Source organism: Delphinus delphis, chromosome 13 (assembly GCF_949987515.2).
Source record: "Delphinus delphis chromosome 13, mDelDel1.2, whole genome shotgun sequence".
Classification (NCBI taxonomy): Eukaryota; Metazoa; Chordata; class Mammalia; order Artiodactyla; family Delphinidae; genus Delphinus; species Delphinus delphis.
This window is the reverse complement of record NC_082695.1, coordinates 68,592,429-68,618,528: the sequence shown is the minus strand read 5'-3', so window position 1 is coordinate 68,618,528 and position 26,100 is coordinate 68,592,429. Positions and strand designations below refer to the sequence as shown.

The following is a 26,100-nucleotide window of genomic DNA, read 5'->3' as shown; positions in this document are numbered from 1 at the left end:
GACATATTCCAAATAGGTCATTAAGTCCCTGATTAAAAGAAGGATGGCTTTCTGTAGGTTGTACGTATGATTTTTTGGTGGTACATTTGGCCAGGCTTTGTGTGACTTTGGGAAGCAAACAAACAAAAACAAAAACTAAACAAAATCCACGATTGGCCAATACATTTTGAGACTAGAAAGAATGTAAAAAAAAATTTACTTCATTTTTGTATATTGCTTTTGTGTTGACCTTTGTATTATTCCACGTAAAAGAGTATTATACCAATCATGAGGTTATAGGCAATGGTCCACATGTTTGGTGCCAATACTAATTCAGGAGAGTTTTAAGTAAAATCAGACACAGTTCAGTAGGAAAACCAGGAAGCCAAACAGGAGATCAATTTTCCTTTTTATCAACTCCTTTCGTGTGGCTCTGAATGAGAATATGACAAATGCATTGACCCTGAAACTACAAGAAATGAGATGAAATGGGGACCTATAATAATTACCCAAATGAATCCGCTTCAATTACTTTTTAAAAAATGTATAGAAAAACTGTTTCCTGATATAATTTTAGCTTTGATGAAACAGGGCTAGGTTAATGGAGCCCTGCATACTAACTGACCTTTTGGATATGGGCAAAAATGTGGATTTTGGTGTGAAGCAGAACAAATTTCTGAATCACTTTTGTGCATGACATAGAGAACTCCAGGGAAAACTAAACTCAACTCAACTCCAGGGAAAACTAAAGAAGTATTAGATTAATAACTGATATGATGGAAAGAACTGGAAATTGTCAACAAGAGCAACAGTGGCTTGTTTAGGGTCCTTCAGATCTAGGTATTTCAGTCATTGTAGAATTTTCTCCCATAAAACTCACTGGCGGGACTTAGGAATAGGCAAGAGAGTTCAGAGATTGATAAGAGACAAATGGTGTAGTGTTAAAGCAAAACAAAACAAAATATAAATAATCTTCAGGGTGGTGAATATGATTAGTCACATGATCAAACACAAGGTCCAGTTTGAAAGTAAGAGCAAGATAAAGGGGAAAATGATAAATGGAACCAAAGAAATGAAGGGAAAGTATTAATGAGGTTAATCAGTTCACTGCGAGTGAACACAGTACAGGTCTGCAAGGAAAGAAGAATCACCACTTAGGATGGTTTTATTTATTTACCTATTTATTTTATGTTACTATAGTTGTCATTTCTTTTTTTTTTAGACATCTTTATTGGAGTATAATTGCCTTACAATGGTGTCTTAGTTTCTGCTGTATAACAAAGTGAATCAGCTATACATAAACATGTATTCCCATACCTCCTCCCTCTTGTGTCTCCCTCTCACCCTCCCTATCCCACCCCTCTAGGTGGACACAAAGCACCGAGTTGATATCCCTGTGCTATGTGGCTGCTTCCCACTAGCTATCTGTTTTACATTTGATAGTGTATAAATGTCCATGCCACTCTCTCACTTCGTCCCAGCTTACCCCTCCCCCTCCCTGTGTCCTCAAGTCCATTCTCTACGTCTGAGTCTTTACTCCTGTCCTGCCCCTAGGTTCTTCAGAACCAGTTTTTTTTGTTTGTTTTTTAGATTCCATATATATATGTGTTAGCATATGGTACTTGTTTTTCTCTTTCTGACTTACTTCACTCTGTATGACAGTCTCTAGGTCCATCCACTTCACTACAAATAACTCAATTTCATTTCCTTTTACGGCTGAGTAATATTCCATTGTATATACGTGCCACATCTTCTTTATCCATTCATCTGTTGATGGACACTTAGGTTGCTTTTAGGATGATTTTAGAATTTAAGGTTTTTAATGAAATTTTCTTCAAGGGGGAGAAACATAACATGGTCTGGGGTGATGGACAAATTAAAGTGTGAGAGAAAATTGCTGGGAATAAGGAAGCCAATTGAAGTTGGGTGATGTATGAAATAACTGGACCACAGAATTAGCATCTTACACATTGCCTGACATGTACCAACTATACAACCAATCTTTGTTCACTGATGTTGAGTAAGTGCATAACGATTCCACGGGACCTTGAAAGGTTGTAATGGATTTCGTCTGAGACAAAATGTAATGAAGATAAATAAAGAAATCCTGCATGTAAATCAGACAAAGGCTGGCATGAACAGAGTAAAGGAGATGCGGTTTGTAAGCACAATTCATGAAATACCTGAAGGTTTTTTAGTGGAGAATCACCTCTATAATGAATCCACAAGATGTGACCACCTACACCATCAATGTGATTGCATATTATACGAATAATAATGTAATATTTAACATGAGGAAGGTACCCTAAAGGGATGATTAATAATCAAATGACATCTACAAACTATGCAGAGGAAGATGACATATCAAGTCAGGAGCTGACAAGCAAATGAGAAATATTTGTAGAAACTAAGGATACTTAACATGGAGAAAAAAATCTGTGGAGGAAAGGGGGACTTGACAGACATCTTCAAATATTCAGAGTAGTGCCATAAGAGAAAGCCACTAGACTCACTAGATTTGTTCCCTACAGTCCCAGGGGAAATAATGATGACAAGTGAATATAAATTTCTGAAGTTAGACCTACAAATGACAAAAAATGGCTGCTTAGAGAGAAAAAATTTCACTGTCCCCAGAAGAGTTCAGGCATGAATCAGCTAGAAGAATGCTTTATAAAGGAGACCCAAATATCAGATAGATAATTACAGAACCAGCCACTTATTTTTTAAATCAATAAAATTAAAATTACAGTTTCATGATAAATTCTTGGTGATTCTGTCTTGCTGTTGCTGTTGTGCATGTGATAGAGAAGACTATAGATGAGGGAAAGTGGAGTGGATCAGCCTTCCTTTTTTTTAATACTGGAGGATCCATCTAGCATCATGAGGATTAAACAGAATTTGTGTAAGGCTCGCATTTTGAAAAGTTTCAAGTCAATTAATACTCACGTGTTAAATCAGTCTTCAAATATAAAATTCAGAGCTGAAATAAGTCTCAAGTTCATTAAAGAAAAGAGCCTCTTCAAACCAGTTATATCACTAGTCACAATTCTCTGCAAGTCAGGCAAAGGACTGCTGATTGTTGGAATTAGGTAAGAATAGGATGTGCTGCACTGTTGAAGTACTTACTGACTTTATAGTCCATTTCATAGATACAGATATTGATAGTTACCACAAGCAAAAATTTCTTTTATCATGTGGTTATTATGACAGGTACTGTTTTATATATACTTTATGGCCATTTATGACTTATCCAAAAAGCCAAGAGCATGTTCAGAAGTATATTTCCCAAGAACAGTATCATAACAAAAGTGTTCACGTAGTTTGAATTAAATCTGATTTGACAGCATGATAGATACCCTCCTTTTAGCTAAAGAGCATCACTTCCCATCAATGTCGGTTTCTCACAAGATCTACATGTCAGAGAATAAGTATGCTTTCTTCTTGAAAACATCTGACTCCTGTGTGTGTCACTCTGTCAAACTGTATCCCATAGTCAAGTTCCTGACATTCATGTCCTCCTCAGCATGGGGGGAAAAAAATCAATTCTAAAACCAAAACTAGGAGTCTAGAAAATACTCTTAGAAAATGGCACACCCGTTTAAGAATAGAATAGAAAGTTTTCATGCGCCTCAAAGAAAAGCAGACCTCAAGCTACATGAATTCACTTGTGCAGACATTTCTAAAAGTCTAGGTATTTACTAGCAATTATAGAGACAAATCGCACAATATTTGATTGAAATCAACTGTTCTAAACTGAATTTCTGTATACAGAATTTTGAAATATCTTGTAATTTTAAGTGAAGATTTGTAAGGCAAGCATTTGCTCCCTTTATAGATATTTCAAAATAAGAAAAAAAAAAGTCACACTGGTCTATTTAGCTTATCATACTGCAATTCAAATGGTTTACCTCAATGACCTGAATTTCAGGTCAAATGGCCAAGTGACAGACACAAGGCTACACATGTTTATGAAAAATTAGATACTGAAACCCCTTAAGAAAAAACAACTGTGTTTTCTAAATAACACAAAAAATTTGGATCATTTTTGAAAGGCTAGAATAACTCATAACTAATGAAATAATTTATATTCATTATAAAGATATTATTAAAGGCAATGTGTAATTTTTCTATACTGGTGGCATACTGAATTTTATGTTAAAGACAAAACTGTACATTATAGAAGAAGAAAACCTATAATTTGCTGAAGTAAATTCTAAGTGTGGGTTTATTATGAAAGATGGTCACTTTCATTTCAAAGAAGGCACAGAGATGTCTATCATGCATCATAACCACTGAAGATGGATGGACCACTTTCTGGATTAAACAATGATCGTGTAATTTGTGGATATATGTATATATATAAAGAGAGAGAGAGACATACACACACACACATATATACATATATATGTATGTATATAGCCTCTCTCCATCTTTATCATGTAAAGGAGATTAGAAAACAAAAGAGAAGCAGTAGCAGAAGGGTTATTTGGATCTACCTTTGGGCTGCTTCCCCTGGGATTATGAATATAGTGTCAGTCTCATGACCAGATTTGTAAAATGCATGTCTTCATGGTAAAAGACTTGATTTTCCTCGATTCCTTCTTGATTTTTTTTTACCTCTTCATGTTCATAGCTGCAATATAATTAGTCCAGCTTTTCTTCTTTATTTTGTTTTCCTGAGGTGCCTCAAAGTCCACTAAAGGAAGAGAGGGTGAGGCTAAAAAACTGGCCCTCCCGGCACTCATCCTTGTCTCATGGGATACTAATAAATATTTAAAAACTAGCTCTCTGGGAGAAAAAGACTTCATTTTTAGCATTGGCTGACTTCTATGATGTAAATACACCCAACAAGGGCAATTTCAAGCTATCAGTGTGACGTCACTGATAGCAGAGTTGGAAAGAGATGTACAAAGCACACCACTGTACATTACTTCCATCGTGCAAACTGGACGCAAATAACCCCAAAGCATAGATAAGAGTAAGATGTAGTAAAGTAATGAGGAAGTGATAGGTTTCAAATTTTACCTTTTTCACCAGAAATTATTTAATCATAAGTTTATATAATTTAATTTTAACAATGACTGTGTTTAACAATGGGCTCATAAAATTCCTTAAAAACTTAACAGTTCATTTTAGGAACCAGCATAAGCAGGCTCCAGCACTCCCCTGCCCTCGTCCCCGAAAGACCAGCGACAGCATCTTTCCTTTTGCATATCTTTGCCTTTGCATACTATACCAAGATGCCACGCAAAATTTTGTTTTTAAAAATGGATCTTGGAAATGGATTGTATTAAAAAGTTTGAGACCTCTAATCTATTTAGACTTCATTATAGTGGAATTTGTAGATCAGCCTCATTTATATAATTTGGGCTGCTATCAGAAAACACAAGTTTCCTAGACAGGAGATCTACTGAATCAGAAGTGTGTGTGTTGGAGGGTGAGGGGAAGGGTTTCTGCATTTTAAACAAGTACCTGCCTTAAGGGATTTCAATGCTCCGTAAAGTCTGAGCATTTCAACTCTGGCCTTCAACTTCTCCTTTCTCCAAGCTGATAACCTCCACCTCCTGACTCAGACACATCCAGCTTCAGTTCCAGGACAGTAGGACAGTGAGCAGATTCAGTCCCACCTGTAGCTGAGGTTCAGCTTTCTAGACCTGGCATCTCATACGCCAGAACATCTCTTTGACTACGTCAAAGCTAAGGATAATCAGAAAATGCCCCAACAATCACTAACCAATATGCAAGGGGCAAGCACCTGCTCCCTTTATCATTGGTAGAGAAGTTAATTTCTTCCATAAGAACAGAAAATCTGTTTGATCTCATTCATAGAGGTGTTGAGATTCCTGACTGATAAGCAAAGAGGCCTCTTGTTAAACTAGCAGAGCTGAAGTGTTTAGCTAGCGTCTGTCACGTGGTATATACTCAAAGAATATTTATTATTAAACAAATGAATAAATGAAGGTATGAATGAATAAGCACATGAAAGAATTTACCCAAGATTTTGATGGAAATAATCTTGAAATTCTTCATTACCTTTTCTGTAATAAAACTTCCAAATTAAGAGACCATTTGGAGATTTTTTTAAACTGACAATGTTTCCTTTAAGTACCATGATATTTGATTTCAATTTGATTTGATTAGCACTCAGATGATACACAAATATGCTTTTTTCTTTGAAGTACAAAAAAGAAAACTCAACTTGGAAATATTGAAATATATATATCCCTGGAGAAATAGATGTTGATACTACTGCCATGGACATATACATATATATATTCTTTGCAACATTTAGACTCATCTCTGCATAAAAGATAAAAATCTATGGTCAGCTTCATATTTGTAAAGGATGCATATTGTTTAAAGTCAGTACGAAACATTTCTTCACATATAAATCCTTTTTGAGTGTCTTCAACATTACCCATGTAAAAATAGACAATGATCTAGTTAATAGCTACTGCCTCTCAGCTAAAACACAAAACAGTCTGTCAAAATAGATTTCTCTGAAAGATGAGAAATGTTTAAGTAGGAGGAACTTGAGTTACTACACCAAAAAAAACCCCAAAAATTTCTTATCGTTTATCTCGGAACAGAGTTATTTGTAGAAGACACAAGTAATTTCTCCCAGTTCCATTAAGAGTAGATATGTCATATGATCTCAAGTTAATTTTCTGAAAATACAAAATTGTTCTTCAATACTTTTTAACCTACCATTACATACTTTTCAATGTATTTGAAACATTCATTTGTATTCAATATGTAGCGTACTTTCTATAAAGTGTTCAGGAATCATGAAGATGATGCTCTTAGAAACTATCAATTTCACATAGTTTTCCAGTGGACTGAGTGATGTTTTTGACAACTTTAGAAAACTAAGGAAGGCTACCATTTTCTATGTGAAAGAGCAACATAATAAATGAAATAAGTAGATTTCAATGTTGAATGTTACTGGGAGTATATATTCCAATTGCATAATGTTAGAGGGTTTTTTAATGAGATTAAACTAAAATGACCTCAGGGGAAAGATACATTAGGTTTATGTTGGTTGCTAAAGCAGCTATACCTTAAAATAGTACTCTTATTTAGACAGTTGCACTATTACCTGGCAACATTTGCTCTATATTTATCTAAGTTATGCCCATTTGATTTAGTTTTGTTTATTATTTAAATTTACAATGTTTGCTAATGAAATGTATGCCCAGTGCTCTGATCTGCATTTTCTCTAAATCTAACACACATTTCCGAATTGTTCCAGACCACAGCTGCTGATCAATTAGAGGTTTTATTTTACTGCCAACAAACCTTGAGGGCTAAGGTAAAGCTCTTCTCTGTGATCTCAATTTTTCCCTTTCAAACATTCAATAAGAAAATATTCTAGAACTTGGAATTGAGGAAAAACCAGAATTACATCCGGAAATGCCAGAAGTTTTTAAGATTGCTTAATAAAATTCGTTGAGGTGTCAGCTTTGTTCACTTAACAAACTGCAGCTCCTCTGAAGTGTTTTTTAGGCTCATCAGAGAGAAATACATCGTTGTGAGATACAGAAGCTTAATTGTAGATTCCCTCCAGGAAAAACTGGGAAGTCAAGGAAATGTGTTTTTCTTTTTAAAATCCCCTTCTTAGCTCTCCTTTCTCAGCATTTACACCCAATCTCTTCCTATGCTTTCCACAGAGTTCCATTGGATGGTTGAATCCATCTCCTAGCTGCTGATCTAGAACTTACCTTCTGCCTGGGAACTATTTCCACTGAGAACTTGAAACACTTGAAGACAAAGCTTATTTTGAATTCTGCTTTGTACCCTTTACCTCATAAGACCCTATAATTTGGAGACAGTGTGTCCAAATGACCAACAACCCTAACCTAGGTTCGAATCCCAGTGCTGCCACTTCTTCTCTGTGGGGCAGTGGGGCCCATTACCTGGTCTCTCTAAGCATCAGTGGTCTCCTTGGTAAAATGAGGATAATTATACAAATGACCTTATCACTTTTTCATTATGCAACGTGCCCCCACCCCAACCACACCCTCCTTTTTTTCATTAGTTTAGATTCCCTGGGTCTTCTTTTTAATCACTCCCTTGTCAAACCTGATAACTCCACCCCTTCTCCTTTGGCAAACTCTGAACAGAATAAGAGAAAACCTTCTCCCTACCCCAGGCCAGCAACCAAGCAACCAGCCATGGGAAGAAAAACAAACACAATTGTGTTGGCCAGTTTCACTTTAAATTCATGACATCAAATCTCAAATGGTCACTCCACACCGCTGACATACATTATGATCTCTTTCTATAATCTGAAATAACTATTGTTCATCTATCCCCCTCTTTTCAAACCCTCAATACTTCATCCTCCAAGCCATTACACTCTGGTGATGATCTTTTCTCACACTTCTCACCTTCCCAGCTCCAAAGTGACTGACACATCTGCATCCACACCAACTCCCTCCATCTTTGCTCATCTTACCAAGATTGAAGTATCCTCTGCTCTTTCGCCTACTCAAAGGCTTGCACTATTGCAAGTTTCTGTTCTCTCTTCTGCATCATGAATCACCCCCTTTGTACTGCATTATTCCTAAAAGTTGCAGTATCACTCATGTTCAAAAACAAACAATGAACAAACAGTCTACCACCTCCTAAAGTTTCACTATCCATTTCTTTGCTCCAATTCAGAGCAAAATTTCTCAAAAACATCATCTACATTCAGTCTACGCAATCCCCCAACTTCCCCTCCATCATCACGCTCCCTCCCATGGCGGTCACTTTGCTGCTGTTATTCTACTATATCTTTCATCAGCACCTGACATAGTTAACAGCATCCACTCTACCCCCTGACCTCTATAACACTAAGCCTCTGTTTTTCCTACCACTCTTGTGCCTTCTCATCTCTCCAAACTCTAAATGTGTGGTGTTCCCAAGATCTATATTTGTTCCAACTATAATCTCTCCCTTCATGTCATCAACATGACAGTGACTCCTAAATATCTACCTCTTGGCCAGTCATCAGACCTCTAGTCTTATATATCAACTTGTCTACATGACTGACATCCCTAATCATATGTCTAATAGTTATCTCAAATTCAACACGTCCAAAAACTAATTGATCGTTCTAATTTTTTTCTCCAATCATCCTTATCTCATTAAACAACTCCACAATTCACTCATTTTTCTGTAGCAAAAATCTAGTCTCTGTCCTTGATTCTTCTCTTTCCCCTGTGTGTGTGTGTGTGTGTGTGTGTGTGTGTGTGTGTGTGTGTGTGTGTTTAATCCAATCCACTAGCCAACCTTCTTGGCTCCAGATACAACACATATGATTTTTTTCTACTTCTCCCTTCATCTGCTCTAATGACTCGCAGGTGTCAACTACAATCATCTTATAGAGATCACTCAACTGTATCCTCACTGGTCTCCTGGCGTCCACTCTGCCCTATCCCCAATAATTTTCCTCATAGCAGCCAATTTGATCTTTTAAAAAGTTGAATGAGATTATTCCCCTTTCAAAACCCTTTTCATTGTCCACAGAATGAATCCCAGTGTTTACCATGCCCTATAATGCCCCTATGATCTAGCTCTGACCCAGGGATCTATAATCCACTCATACCGCTATTATTTCAAGTTCACAATCATGCACACATGGGTCTCTCCTCAAGGTTTCTGCACTAGTTGTTAGCTTTACTTGGAATGATTTAAGTGTGACAAAACTGGCCCTTTTTCATATTCTTGTCTCAGCTCATGTCATCTTCTTAAAAGGCCCTGCCCTGACAATCTAATTTAAATTAGCTCCCTCTGTATCATATCCCTGTGCTTAACTTAGAAGGACATTTGACTGCCTTCATTGTAGCTTTTCCAGCAATAAGCTCAGTAATCACTGGTTTAACAAATAATACTTACAGTGTTGTTATAAGGAGTAAATAGGGCTTTCATTACTTAGCACACTGCCAGCCACAAAACACCTGCTGAAAAAGTTACTGTCATTATTATTGTTGTTATAGTTATAATTAGGTGCTCCTTAAATATGTGTCAAGAATGTTAATGACAATAACTCATGCTAATATCTTGCATCTTTCAGACAAAAGATTTGTTTTTCAACAGTTATTTTGTAAGATAAATAACATTTTAAGCTAAACTAGTGAATTAAATGAATATTTCAACATCTCTTAAATCAAATCACATAGTTAGCAACTGCTTTTACCTACTGGTAGGACTGAATCTATTCATGTCCTCTAACTAATCAACCATTCCAACTATAAGGGCAACTTCCACGAACTAAATTAAAATCAGAGACCTTATCACTAGACCTAGGTTCATTTAATTTAAGCCCATTAATAAACCTACCACTTTTCAAAAATGTATGGCTTGAGCTTTTCCTTCAGAGCCAATCAGAATTGGATCCATCGGAAATCTGTGTGATGAAGTACATATTACAAGGTGATATTAAAGTAGGACTAGAACTCCAGAGAGAATGGTAGTCTATCTAATTTAGACTCTTTGTCATAGCCTTTGTGCAGGTATACTAAGTGGCAGTGACTAGAATACATTTGGAAAGAGCAAAATATAATAACCTCAAAACACACAATAGCAAAAAATGATGTATTTAAGTATTTGAAGTATGAAGATGAGAACTTCTAGAAAATGTTTTTCTATCCTGTTTACATTATAAAATTTCATATAGACATGGAGATTTAATCATGTCTCTAACTTATTCGAATCATGTAATAGACACCTTCGCTGGTTCTTAATCCCTATTCTTTAGTTACGTACATAGGCACTTTATAAAGACTGTTCCTAGATTTACTTCTAGCTCTTCATAAATTTTTCTTCTTTCACTAACTCAATTTATATTTTTACTTCAAATTAATTCAGGTAACAATGTAGGGGATGCGGTTACTCAATTTATGGAGTACGTTGTTCTGGTTTGGAATGTATATTGTGATGCTAAGGTAAGAGACTGAAAAAGTTTTAAAGATAGTATTTACTACAAAATGCTTTTGTAGAAAGAAATCATTTGCGAAAAGCAGAATTAGACAAATACTTTTTACAGGCTTTTGTATCTTCAATAGGGGATTTATTTTTCTCACACTTTAAAAAAATATCATTGCTTGGAAAAGTACCATGAGATAAGTATCTAAGAAAATGAGTGATAGTATGATATAAAGATATGCTTAGAATTTCCAGAGTATTCTCTTCAACTTATTTGCAGAATGTATTTAAATGGCATGATACATTTATATTATTTAAAAATTGGTTATCCAAATTTTTTTACTGTCTTAATATCCTTCCCATTCAGAGTTTATCCATTTATTGTGTTTTCAGTAAAAAAGATGAAAACTGCTGACTTACTGGAACTTCAAAAATAAATCAAACGATCAATTTAACTACTGGCTAGGAGCTCTGATCTAAATTATAATGGGATATAAAACTCATGCTGGTGACCAAAATTATGTTTCCCAAAGTTACTCCAGAATAATCTCATGCATATATTTCTGGTTCTTTATTGTTAACTACGACAGATGGCTTTACCAGTAGATTAAAAAAAAAAAGTACATCAGTGTGGGACTTTGGAACAGAAGTATTCTGAAAGCAGTATCAATAATGGGAAGGGAGGAGTTTCTTCCCAGCCAGTTAAAGCATCTTCCTATATTCTTAACCACTACAGTTCATTAAATCCTTCATTTCCCTGTGAAAGGGAAGACCTAATGTTTTAAAAGTGTTTTATTTCTCTATTAAGATAAATTGAAAAGGCAATAATAAATTTTTCTGTGAATTGGTGTCCTCACTCTTTTATAAAATAAGTCAGGAAACAGAAAGTATAATGATCATTGCCAGGGCCTGGAGGAAGGGGAGGAATGGAGTATTATTATACAATGGGTACAATGAAGATGAGAAGATGAAAAGAGTTCTGAAAATGAATGGTGATGGTTGGACAACAATGTGAATGTACCTATGCCTATAAACTGTACATTTAAAAATGGTTAAAATGGTAAATTTTATGTATGTTTTACCCCAATTAAAAAAATGTATTTTTAAAAGAAGTAAGTAGGATAGCAGCTATCTGAAGATGGGTTCTATCCAAATTACAGACACAGTTTTATTTTTGAGGGAGTCTCATGAATTATTACATGTTGTCTTATTTTAATATAATTTAAAAACATATCTAGTCTAGCCTACAAATTCTAGACAAAAAAAAGAAAGATTAGACTATAAGAATTATCAGGAGACATTCCTTTCCTTATAATTATGCTCTCACCCTTCCCAAACACTTTCATTCCTGTTCCCTGGACATTATCTATGCTCAGAGAACAGTTATATAATGAATCAATCACAGAATCAGTAACTTAAAAAAAAAAAAACAATACAAGAGATCTGTACCTACTTGAATTGAATTCAAGACACTATATTCGAGCAGAAATTTTCTGTGTATTAGCTAGCTCAGGGTCTCTTCCCTCCGCCATCAGGGAACTGCCCTGGAGCCCGAGGGGAGGGCGGCCTCACTGAGGCTGCCAGCTCTGGAGGGGTCCCACCAGCCAAAGCCGCAACAGTCCTTGGGACGGCAGGCCAATTGTTTCAACAACTAACTTAAAGACAAAATGGAAAAACAAGGAGCTTTGTGCCTGAGATCATGTTCATGTGAAACCAGGGATGGCCATCTTGTGCCAGAGTGAGTACAGAGGAGGAGCTTCAAGATGGCAGAAGAGTAAGACGTGGAGATCACCTTCCTTCCCATAAACACATCAGAAATACATCTACATGTGGAACAACTCATACAGAAAACCTACTGAATGCAGGCAGAAGACCTCAGACCTCCCAAAAGGCTCTTGGTGCGCCAGCCAAGCATCAGGGCTATGCCTTTGAGGTGGGAGAGCCAAGTTCAGGACACTGGTCCTCCAAAGACCTCCCAGATCCATGTAGTATCAAATGGAGAAAATCTCCCAGGGATCTCCATCTCAATGCCAAGACCCAGCTCCACTCAATGACCCACAAGCTACAGTGCTGGACATTCTGTGCCAAACAACTAGACAGGAACACAACCCCACCCACTAGCAGAGAGGATGCCTAAAATCATAATAAGGTCACAGACACCCAAAAACACACCAGCAGATGTGAACCTGCCCACCAGAAAGACAAGATCCAGCCTCATCCAGCAGAACAGAGACACTACTCCTCTCCACCACAAAGCCTACACAACCAACTGAACCAACCTTAGCCACTGGGGGCAGACACCAAAAACAACGGGAACTATGAACCTGCAGCCTGCGAAAAGGATACCCCAAACACAGTAAGTTAAGCAAAATGAGAAGACAAAGAAACACACAGCAGATGAAGGAGCAAGGTAAAAACCCACCAGACCTAACAAATGAACAGGAAATAGGCAGTCTACTTGAAAAAGAATTCAGAATATTGACAGTAAAGATGATCCAAAATCTTGGAAATACAATGGAGAAAATACAAGAAATGCTTAACAAGGACCTAGAAGAACTAAAGATCAAACAAACAGTGATGAACAACACAATAAATGAAATCAGAAATTCTCTAGAAGGGATCAATAGCAGAATAACTGAGGCAGAAGAATGGATAAGTGACCTGGAAGATAAAACAGTGGACATAACTACTGCAGAGCAAAATAAAGAAAAAAGAATGAAAAGAACTGAGGACAGTCTCAGAGACCTCTGGGACATTAAACACACCAACATTAGAATTATAGGGGTCCCAGAAGAAGAAGAGGAAAAGAAAGGGACTGAAAAAATAGTTGAAGAGATTATAGTTGAAAACTTCCCTAATACGGGAAAGGAAATAGTTAATCAAGTCAAGGGAGCACAGGGAATCCCATACAGGATAAATCCAAGGAGAAGCACATGAAGACACATAATAATCAAACTATCAAAAATTAAATACAAAGAAAAAATATTAAAAGCAGCAAGGAAAAAACAACAACTAACATACAATGGAATCCCCATAAGGTTAACAGCTGATCTTTCAGCAGCAACTCTGCAACCCAGAAGGGAGTGGCAGGACATATTTAAAGTGATGAAAGTGAAAAACCTACAACCAAGATTACTCTACCCAGCAAGGATCTCATTCAGATTTGATGGAGAAATTAGAACCTTTACAGACAAGCAAAACCTAAGAGAATTCAGCACAACCAAACCAGCTTTACAACAAATGCTAAAGGAACTTCTCTAGGCAGGAAACACAAGAGAAGGAAAAGACCTACAACAACAAACCCAAAACAATTAAGAAAATGGGAATAGGAACATACATACTGATAATCACCTTAAATGTAAATGGATTAAATGCTCCAACCAAAAGACATAGACTGGCTGAATGGATACAAAAACAAGACCCATATATATGCTGTCCACAAAAGACCAAATTCAGACCTAGGGACGCATACAGACTGAAAGTGAGGGGATGGAAAAAGATATTCCATGCAAATGGAAATCAAAAGAAAGCTGGAGTAGCAATTCTCATATCAGACAAAATAGACTTTAAAATAAAGACTATTACAAGAGACAAAGAAGGACACTACATAATGATCAAGGGATTGATCCAAGAAGAAGATATAACAATTGTAAATATTTATGCACCCAACATAGGAGCACCTCAATACATAAGGCAAATACTAACAGCCATAAAAGGGGAAATCAACAGTAACACAATCATAGTAGGGGACTTTAACACCCCACTTTCACCAATGGACAGATCATCCAAAATGAAAATAAATAAGGAAACACAAGCTTTAAATGATACATTAAACAAGATGGACTTAATAGATATTTATAGGACATTCCATCCAAAAACAACAGAATACACTTTGTTCTCAAGTACTCATGGAACATTCTCCAGGACAGATCATATCTTGGGTCACAAATCAAGCCTTGGTAAATTTTAGAAAACTGAAATTGTATCAAGTATCTTTTTGGACCACAATGCTATGAGAATAGATAACAATTACAGGAAAATATCCGTAAAAAATGCAAACACATGGAGTTAGCTAAACAATACACTACTTAATAACCAAGAGATCACTGAAGAAATCAAAGAAGATATAAAAAAAAACCTAGAAACAAATGAAAATGAAAACACAATGACCCAAAACTTATGGGATGCAGCAAAAGCAGTTCTAACAGGGAAGTTTATAGGAATACAATCCTACATTAAGAAACAAGAAACATCTCAAATAAACAACCTAACCTTACACCTAAAGCAATTAATGAAAGAAGAACAAAAAAAACCCAAAGTTAGCAGCAGGAAAGAAGTCATAAAGGTCAGATCAGAAATAAATGAAAAAGAAATGAAGGAAATGACAGCAAAGATCAATAAAAGTAAAAGCTGGTTCTTTGAGAAGACAAACAAAATTGATAAAACATTAGCCAGACTCACCAAGAAAAAATGGGAGAAGACTCAAATCAACAGAATTAGGAATGAAAAAGGAAAAGTAACAACTGACACTGCAGAAATACAAAGGATCATGAGAGATTACTACAAGCAACTAAATGCCAATAAAATGGACAACCTGGAAGAAATGGACAAATTCTTAGAAATGCACAACTTTCTGAGACTGAACCAGGAAGAAATAGAAAATGTGAACAGACCAATACAGACCAATCACAAGCGCTGAAATTGAAACTGCGATTAAAATCTTCCAACAAAGAAAAGCCCAGGACTAGATGGCTTCACAGGCAAATTGTATCAAACATTTAGAGAAGAGCTAACACCTATCCTTCACAAACTCTTCCAAAATATAGCAGAGGAAGGAACACTCAAACTCTTTCTAGGAGGCCACCATCACCCTGATACCAAAACCAGACAAACATGTCACAAAAAAAGACAAGTACAGACCAATATCACTGATGAACACAGATGCAAAATTCCTCAACAAAATACTAGCAAACAGAATCCAACAGCACATTAAAAGGATCATACACCATGATCCAGTGGGGTTTATCCCAGGAATGCAAGGATTCTTCAGTATACGCAAATCAATCAATGTGATACACCATATTAACAAAATGAAGGAGAAAAAGCACATGATCATCTCACTAGATGCAGAGAAAACTTTCGACAAAATTCAACACCATTTATGAAAAAACACCCTCCAGAAACTAGGCATAGAGGGAACTTACCGCAAAATAATAAAGGCCATATATGACAAACGCACAGCCAACATCGTCCTCAATGGTGAAAAACTGAAACCATTTCCACTAAGATCAGGAATAAGACAAGGCTGCCCACTCTCACCATTCTTATTCAACATAGCTTTGGAAGTTGTAGCCACAGCAATCATAGAAGAGAAAGAAATAAAAGGAATCCAAATTGGAAAAGAAGAAGTAAAGCTGTCACTGTTTTCAGATGACATGATACTCTACACAGAGAATCCTAAAGATGCTACCAGAAAACTACTAGAGCTAATAAATGAATTTGGTAAAGTTGCAGGATACAACATTAGCGCACAGAAATCTCTTGCTTTCCTATACACTAATTATGGAAAATCTGCAAGTGAAATTAAGAAAACACTCCCATTTACCATTGCAACAAAAAGAATAAAATACCTAGGAATAAACCTACCTAAGGAGACAAAAGACCTGTATGCAGAAAATTATAAGACTCTGATGAAATAATTAAAGAAGATACAAATAGATGGAGAGATATATCATGTTCTTGGATTGGAAGAATCAATATTGTGAAAATGACTCTACTACCCAAAGTAATCTACAGATTTAATGCAATCCCTATCAAACTACCAGTGGCATTTTGCACAGAACTAGAACAAAAAAATTCACAATTTGTATGCAAACACAAAAGACCCCGAATACCCAAAGCAATCCTGAGAAAGAAAAACGGAGCTGGAGGAATCAGGCTCCCGGACTTCAGCCTATACTACAAAGCTACAGTAATCAAGACAGTATGGTACTGGCATGAAAACAGAAATATAGATCAATGGAATAGGAAAGAAAGCCCAGAGATAAACCCATGTACATATGGTAACCTTATTTGTTATAAATGAGGCAAGAATATACAATGGAGAAAAGACATCCTCTTCAATAAGTGGTGCTGGGAAAACTGGACAGCTACATGTAAAAGAATGAAATTAGAACACTCCCTAACACCATACACAAAAATAAACTCAAAATGGATTGAAAACCTAAATGTAAGGCCAGAAACTATCAAACTCTTAGAGGAAAACATAGGCAGAACACTCTATGACATAAATCACAGCAAGATCCTTTTTGACCAACCTCCTAGAGAAATGGAAATAAAAACAAAAATAAACAAATGGGACCTAATGAAACTTCAAAGCTTTTGCACAGCAAAGGAAACCATAAAGAAGACGAAAAGACAACCCTCAGAATGGGAGAAAATATTTGCAAATGAAGCAACTGACAAAGGATTAATCTCCAAAATATACAAGCAGCTCATGCAGCTCAATATCAAGAAAACAAAAAACCCAATCCAAAAATGGACAGAAGAACTAAATAGACATTACTCCAAAGAAGATATACAGATTGCCAACAAACACATGAAAGGATGCTCAACATCACTAATCATTAGGAAAATGCAAATCAAAAGTACAGTGCAATATCATCTCACACCTGTCAGGATGGCCATCATGAAAAAATCTAGAAAAAATAAATGCTGCAGAGGGTGTGGAGAAAAGGAAACCCTCATACACTGTTGGTGGGAATGTAAATTGATACAGCCACTATGGAGAACAGTATGGAGGTTCCTTAAAAAACTAAAAATAGAACTATCATACGACCCAGCAATCCCACTACTGGGCATATACCTTGAGAAAGCCATAATTCAAAAAGAGTCATGTACCACAATGTGCATTGCAGCTCTATTCACAATAGCCAGGACATGGAAGCAACCTAAGTGTCCGTCGACGGATGGATAAAGAAGATGTGGCACATATATACAATGGAATATTACTCAGCCATAAAAAGAAACAGAACTGAGTTATTTGTAGTGAGGTGGATGGACTAGAATCTGTCATAGAGAGTGAAGTAAGTCAGAAAGAGAAAAACAAATACCGTATGCTAACATATATGGAATCTCAAAAAAAAAAATGGTCATGAAGAACCTAGGGCAAGATGGTAATAAAGATGCAGACCTACTAGAGAATGGACTTGAGGACAGTGGAAGGAGGAAGGGTAAGCTGGGATGAAGTGAGAGAGTGGCATGGACATATATACACTACCAAATGTAAAATAGATAGCTAGTGGGAAGCAGTCACATAGCATAGGGAGATCAGCTTGGTGCTTTGTGACCAGCTAGAGAGGTGGGATAGAGAGGGTGGGAGGGAGGGAGATGCAAGAGGGAAGAGATATGGGGATATATGTATAACTGATTCACTTTGTTATAAAGCAGAAACTAACACCACTGTAAAGAAATTATACTCCAATAATAATGTTAAAAAAAATGTTCTGTATATTATGACTGAATACAAATAACAGTGTGAAGTTTGCGAGTGTAAATATTATTGTAAATGCCAGCTTCTAATTTATCTTTACACGGAATCAATCATCTAAGTTCTCCTATGTCTCCTCCTTCTCTACATTAAATTTGAGAAATCTACCACATTTGTAAGCGGAGGACTCAGAGCTCCAGTTCCAAGTAACTCAGTGGCCAAAGTGTATTTTACGAAGGATTTAGGATGATTCAGAGAGAAACAAACAAACAAAAAATATTTTTCATGAGCTATCTAAGGCCTTTATACAACACAAAAGAGGAAGATTAACATTTATAAGCATCATGGTGTGACAGTAGAAGTGGTTCCAGAACACCTACACGAACTGTGCAGTTTCAGAGAGGTGAGGTTGCCAGACAGCAGGAAACTGTTAATGTAAGTGCTCTCTGCACAGCCAAGAGAAGACAACCCCAATTACAGAATAAAAAAAAAACAAGGCATGCCCCCGCCAGAAAAACAGAAGACCTGCACATTAACATCATAATTCAACTGGCTCTTTGTTTTTACTTCTTCCAGTTTCTCCTCTTCTCCTTATGTTGACTATTTTGCTCACAGTGGCTACCAAGTGAATATCCCAGGTGGGAACCAAATGCAAAAGCCTCACTCAGCTATCTGCTTGGCTGTCACTTTTTTTTTTTTTTTTTTTTTGCGGTACGTGGGCCTCTCACTGTTGTGGCCTCTCCCATTGCGGAGCACAGGCTCCGGACGCACAGGCTCAGCGGCCATGGCTCACGGGCCCAGCCGCTCCGCGGCATGTGGGATCTTCCCGGACCGGGGCACGAACCCGTGTCCCCTGCATCGGCAGGCGGACTCTCAACCACTGTGCCACCAGGGAAGCCCTGTCACTTCTGTTGATAAGAGAATTATCACTAGCCCAATGACAGAAGACACAGACCTCAGTCAAAATCCTTCCTGTATATGTATGTATATGTATAACTGATTCACTTTGCTGTACAGCAGAAACTAACACAACATTGTAAATCAACTATACTCCAATAAAAAATTAATTAAAAAAAGAAATAAATTATTTCTTTAACCGTCAAAGCTTAACTGAAAAAAAAATCCTTTTTTTTTTTTCAGGGCCTTTTTCAGAGGCCCACGTACCAAAAAAAAAAAAAAAAAAATATATATATATATATATATATATATATATATATATATATATATATAAATGATAATTTTATACCTTGTATTCACTTCTCGGTTCTTTGTACAGAAATCCTAGCCATCTGTGTGGAAATACCAAGAAATTTTCTCATTGACCGTCAATAAAATGGTCAATTATATTCCATAATTACAGATATGATATAGAATAAAACTTAAAATATGACTGTTCCTTCTATATTAAATAAAAATTCCAAGTAAATGAATAACATTAAAGTCATAATTCTATTAGTCTAAAAGAATACAACACTATTCAACTACAATGTTTCTTTCTTTACAAATTTCTTCCTTAAAGTGGTAATCATCTGGGGCAAATATTAGTATATTTGAGAGCTTTTCTTTTGTTTCAAACAAGAGACAAATATAAAAATATCATATTATTGTTTTTCTCTGCATCAACGTATTGGGAATGATAAAACAGTGCTTTGATCATCCAGTTCCTTTCCTCTTGGTAAGAATCCAAGAAAAATAATTTATAATGCCTGAAAAGCTAGGAAAGAAGATAACAGAGGGAGGGAGAGGAGAGCAAAAAGCTTTCTAGTGCCTGGGCCTGCTGTATTCATTCTGAAAAGCTAATGAACAAGTTAAATTTTCTGGTAGTCCAACATTACACAGATAACTTCAGGAAGATAGAAGCAGGGGTGTTAATATTTGGTTTCTGCAAACACTGTAGATTTTAGAAGAGCATGGCCTGTGATATTTGATTATGTGTATGTGTGTGTGTGCGTGTTTATGTGTGTGTGTGTGTATGTATATATATATATATCAGTCGAAAAAGTCAATTTTGCAATCCAGGAATTCCCTCCTACAGGAGGGTAATAAATTCATATTCAAAGACAGTCAGCAACCAGGGTCATTCAATAATGCCTTATTCACATTCCAGAAGAAAACATGCATCCTTTGCTAAAGTAGACTTTTTATGGGATACGAGCATACACACACAAAATAGCTTATATCAATTTCTATGTTCTGTCCTGAAGGAAAGATGTAAATCGGGTGAAACTCTAGTAAAAATGAGTCATTAAAACAAGAGAAACTACAATATGGTCTCCCAGTTTCATTCATTAGCAACCTGCAATAATTATAAAAATCTACTTGACTTTGATTTGGCAACCTGTTAACTAGAATAGCTGTAAACATCTGTAAAATATTTAATGTTGTAAATAATAATGTCATTTTTAGGGTGATGTCTATTTCTCGTTATTTTCCTTTAGCTCATTTTTCTTCCCTTAGTTCATTTATTTTTCTCCCTTCTAAGTTTAAATTTGTTTCATTCATTCTTATCCAATTAGTGCCTAAAATTATAAGAGGATAACCATTTTAGAGACATTTCACTAGCTCCAAAAGGTAAACTCATTTGACAGAGGTAAATCTGATCAAAATCACAAAATATGGCTTCGTCAGAGACTTTTGCAAAATATGGCAAGAAATTGTACATTGAGTGAAGTAATAGCTACTGATGCTAAGTTAGATCCTTTGCATATGCTATATTACTACTTCCTCATGACAAATCAATAAGGGAGGGATTAACATGCACACTGTATGAATATAGAGAAACTGAAGTTTACTGAGGTTCGAAACTTTTCTGACATCGTATACAGTTACTAGAAGAGGAAGCTAGGATTAAAAATCAGAGTATGACTTTCTCTGAGACACATATGATTTTCCTGTCATCTTCTAGAGCTTGGAGACCGGTTAGGCTAGTCTCCTCACTGAGACCCAGGGAGAGTGAAATTATTTCGCTAAGCACACACAACCAGATGATGACAGAGGCAAGCCAGGCCAATCTTACTTTTGCTTTCCTCTACTGTGTGGTTTTCGCTTCTTTCCAATGCTGAATGAGACACACTTGAAAAAGGAGATATTTCTAGAAAACTGATTCTGGCATTAACTCCTTATCTTCAGCTACACCCAGCCTAATTTAAACCCTTTTGAAAGTTGTATCAACTTTTCAGGCCAGTAAAACATTAATCACTGATTAATACTGCTTCATACAGATAACCTTATCAGACCTCAAGAACAGCCTTCCATGTCTATATTTATAAGAGAAGAAGAGGAATGAGGATGAAATATTCAATTCAAATTAAATCTACCAGGAAACAAAGTCTCTCTTTATCCCAACTCTTGTAATTACTTTTTTCATTCCTACATTCAATTGTTCCATCTAGCACATTATGTCCTATACAGTAAGTCCCCCACATACAAATGAGTTCCATTCTGAGAGTGCATTCAAAAGTCCAATTTGTTCATAAGTCCAACAAAGTTAGCCTAGGTACCCAACGAACACAATCGGCTACATAGTACTATACTGTAATAGGTTTGTAATACTTTTCACACAAATAATACATAAAAAAACAAACACAAAAAATAAAGAACACATTTTTAATCTTACAGTACAGTACCCTGAAAAGTACAGTAGTACAGTACAACAGCTGGCACACAGAGGCATGTTCGCATCTTTGAAAGTTCGCAACTTGAAGGTTCGTTAAGTGGGGGACTTACTGTACTGATAAGTATAGGTAAATAGACAACTTTGTTACCTGATGGAATAGCCTTTAATCATGATAACATTTATAAAATCAAGTGTACTAGAAGCAAACAACTCCTTCATTTAATTCATTCAAGTGTGGTGGAAGATGTGGGATTAATGCCACTCACTGTGTTGTTCTGGAACATTTCCTCACATGGAAGCCACCATCCACCCCAAGCAGTGGATGGGTGATTGAAAGTTACACATGTATTGGTAATGAAGTAGTAAACATTTCCACAACTCACCCTTGAATTAACTATTTCCAGGGAGACATTCTGAGGCGGGGCACTTGGCACTAGAAGAAATAAAACAAGGTGAGATCATTATTGCCAAAGTCACGAAAGAGAAACTCCAACCCTCTGTGAAAAGAGAAAGCATGTCTTTTTCACTGTTCATAAGGATAATCAGGTAGGTAATTCCAGGCACTTCAAAATTTTCCTGGAGAGATGAAAAATGACTGCATTTGTTTTTCTCACTTAGTGGCCCAGTTATCCATCTAGGGAGCCCCCAAAACTCTTAGGCAAAAAGCACCTGCCATGATACTAAATACTGCCATTTAATTACAGCTTTCCAGTGATAACCTTCCCAGAGGAACCAATAAAAACACACGGGAGATTTCCTAGAGTGGATTAAGGGCTTAAGATATTGTGCATTTCAGGACCTCCACAGTTTTATGATGAAATATGTCACTCTAACGGTCACTCTTGTTGCTTAATCTTTTTAAATGCAAACTTTATTATCCCTTAAAAAGTGAAAAGAAGAAATACATCCCTTTTCTTTTTCTCACACTTTGTAATTAAATCTCTGTGTCATAGATGCAAGCAGGTTACCAGAGAGCATTTGGTGAGCCAATTCTATTAACAAAGGAGCAATTTATTTTTCTTCGTGGGTTTTCTAGGTATTTTGCTTCTCTTACTTGCATTTTGATTGTTCCAATCCTTCATGGAAGGAGGAAGAACATATACAGCTTTCTTTATAATACTTCTAATGGATATTTACTATATCAAAAAGTGAATATTCTATCAAGTTAGTAATTCAATGATAGCCATTCACTGAATAACTGTAATATCTCAAGTACTATTCTAGATGTCTTGGATGAATCATATAAATAAATAAATAAATAAATAAATAAATAAATAAATAAATAAATAATTCTGCCCCACAACAGTCATATAAGTAGCATTCAGTAAATGCTTAATATATATAAATCAGAGTATTCCTTATCTTTTTTCATGACAAATTTACAAATTTAATAGAGGAGAAAGGCTTTCAGCATCTTCAAAAATTTAAGGGCCATTTTTGTTATGTCCCTCTTCTTTAATTTGAACTTGGACAATAATCTGTTTTCCTGGGGTGCTTATATTTACCCTGAATTTATTTAACTCCTACTCTGATTTTGCCTTCTCAAAAGTAATCACTATGAGGGCATGATATATGCCTGATTAATCTTTAAATCCTCCAAACTGACATTCAATTAATATTTACTGACTCAATAATTAAATGAACAAATGGATACTTACTTAAATATTAGCTCCTGGACCTTTCCGGACATGATAGGAATTATAATCACTCATTTTGTTTGACTTTGATGAATAAGTGATAAACATGATAGGAATTATAGTCACTTATTTTGTTAGTACTTGATAAAGGTTATTAGCAATGTAACGTGTGGTAAAATGTTTATCAGAGCTTGTTTTTCATGAATTAGGTCAACAAACATTCTTTCAAAAAATATTTCATTATTTAGGAGATAGACTTTATTTTTTAATTTCATTTAATTCTGCTATGGTTTTCTTATCAAATACAGAATATAACCTTCACAGGAACCAGGATTTTTGTCCTTTTGATGCTTCATCCCCAATATTGATGTGTGTTAAGCACATGGGGCACACTCAGCAAATATATATTGAATGAATCAATTAATAGAAAGATTATAAGATTACAATAAAATATTTTTCATATTTAGAGTTTTTGTCAACAAATTTGGTCACAAAAAAAAAGTTTATAATTTTGCAATTTTATTTTTTAAATTAAGGTATAACATATAGGAAAGTGCATAAACCTTGAATGTATGACTGGATAAAGTGGTGTGTGTGTGTGTGTGTGTGTGTGTGTGTACATCCCCATTTAAACACCACCTAGATCAAGATATAGAACATTTTCAATAACCTGGAAAGCTCACTGTGTCCCTTCTTAGTCAGTATCTTTCTGATAGTAACCACTACTTATTACCACCTCTAACTCCACAGATTAGTTTATTTTGAGCTTACTAAAAGCAAAACCATAGTTGTGTGTTCTCTTTCCCAGAGGCTGGCTTCTTTCGCTTACTTCTTGAGATCCATTCATATTGTTGCATGTAGCAATAGTTTTTTGTTTTGTTTTGTTGCTCCACAGTATTACAATGTACAATTATTCTAATTTATATTTATCTGCTCTACTGATGAATGGCATTTGGATCAATTTCTAGTTTGGAGTTATGAGAATAAAGCTGCTATGAAAATTTTAGTTTGTGTCTTCTGCTGGACAATTGCACTCATTTCCTTCATTCATTTATACCTAGGAGTGGAAATACTGGTGGTGGGGGACCCCCTATGAAGGTTAAACATATGTTAAGTTTTAATAGATACAAAGTTTTCTAAAGTGACTGTACCAAGAAAAGATTAAAGATAGGCTGGAAATAAAAATAATTTGTGTGATCAGAAGAACTAAAAAAAAACTGATGTTCTCACAATGAGGAAGAATTTAATATGACCCACATTCAAATCACTCTGTAAAGCAGTAAAAATTAAAACAGGTACAAACTGAAAAAAAAATGCTATGTTCTAAATCATATAATTGCACAGCTTCTGAAAAATATATTCTTTAAAAGCGAAGATTGGGAATAATGTCTTAATATTAGGTGATAATAAATCACTTCTTACTGATGAAAAATATTTCTAGTTTGGGTTTCATATGATATTCTAACATTTATATCATATTATACTTTACTAATCATATTACACACACTTTTGACCAATTAAATAATATGAAAACACAGAATATTGGAGGAAAGAGAAGGTATTTAAATTTATCATACATTTTGTTCTAGGTACTGTGCTCGTTGATATGTAACCCTTAAATCTCACTTTAATGAAAGTTTATAAATGGCATTTAACTCCTCATTTCAGAAAGCCAAGAATATATAAGAACAATAATAAACTACCACAATTTGATAATTTTCCATATTAGGAATTTAAAGCCATCAAGTCCCAAAGGTGGACTGTAACAACGGTGTTAATGAATTTTGCCTAGTTTTTTACAATATAAATTTCTCCTACTTTTCACAGATGGCACACTGGCTATTCTTGCCTTACACAGTCAGGAAAAAAAGTGGACAGTGTTTTTCTACAGTATTTTTAGTTATTATTCTCTTCTTCTTACTATCAATTTCCGTACTATTTACAAATAAATAGATACAATAGATAGGATTAGATGCTTGGTGGAAGTGAGTGGAATCCACGTTTATCTATTGGGACTTTCTTTATTTGTCTTATTTGACAACGCTTCATTGTTTCATGAGGCAGAGGGGAAGGACATAGTTCATTGCTTTTCTCTTCGAAATGTCAAGTAATTTATCAATTACAATAGGTTCATTAAAGCCAATCAGAGGCATTTGGTCTGGAAACTCCTCTCAATGTGGTGGAGCATGCTGGTTTAAGCACATGGTGATGAAGCATTCTGTAGAGTAGATTAAGTTCTCAAACTTGTAAATGAATCGTACATATAGTCACTTGAATTCCTCCCCTTAGCAAGTGTGTGCTGTCCTGTACACATAATTTGTGGATTGAAAGAATTTATATGTAGCCCTGAGCTTTTTTCTTGAAGGACCTAATATGAGACATTTATTATAGAATAAGAGAAACAATATATTTCCACACTGAATCCCCCTTCTTTACTTGCTTATATGACCTGGCTCTGCTGCTTACTA

General features: G+C 35.7%; 1 protein-coding gene across 1 annotated transcript in view; it reads right to left on the bottom strand.

Annotated features, from left to right (window-relative positions):
* The window catches only part of DCC (DCC netrin 1 receptor), a 766,342-nt gene that overhangs the window by 294,002 nt on the left and 446,240 nt on the right, over positions 1–26,100 (bottom strand). Inside the window, exon 12 of the mRNA XM_060027782.1 lies at positions 22,379–22,428. Within this exon, the coding sequence (XP_059883765.1) occupies positions 22,379–22,428 (50 nt within the window). The remainder of the gene's footprint in view (positions 1–22,378; positions 22,429–26,100) is intronic.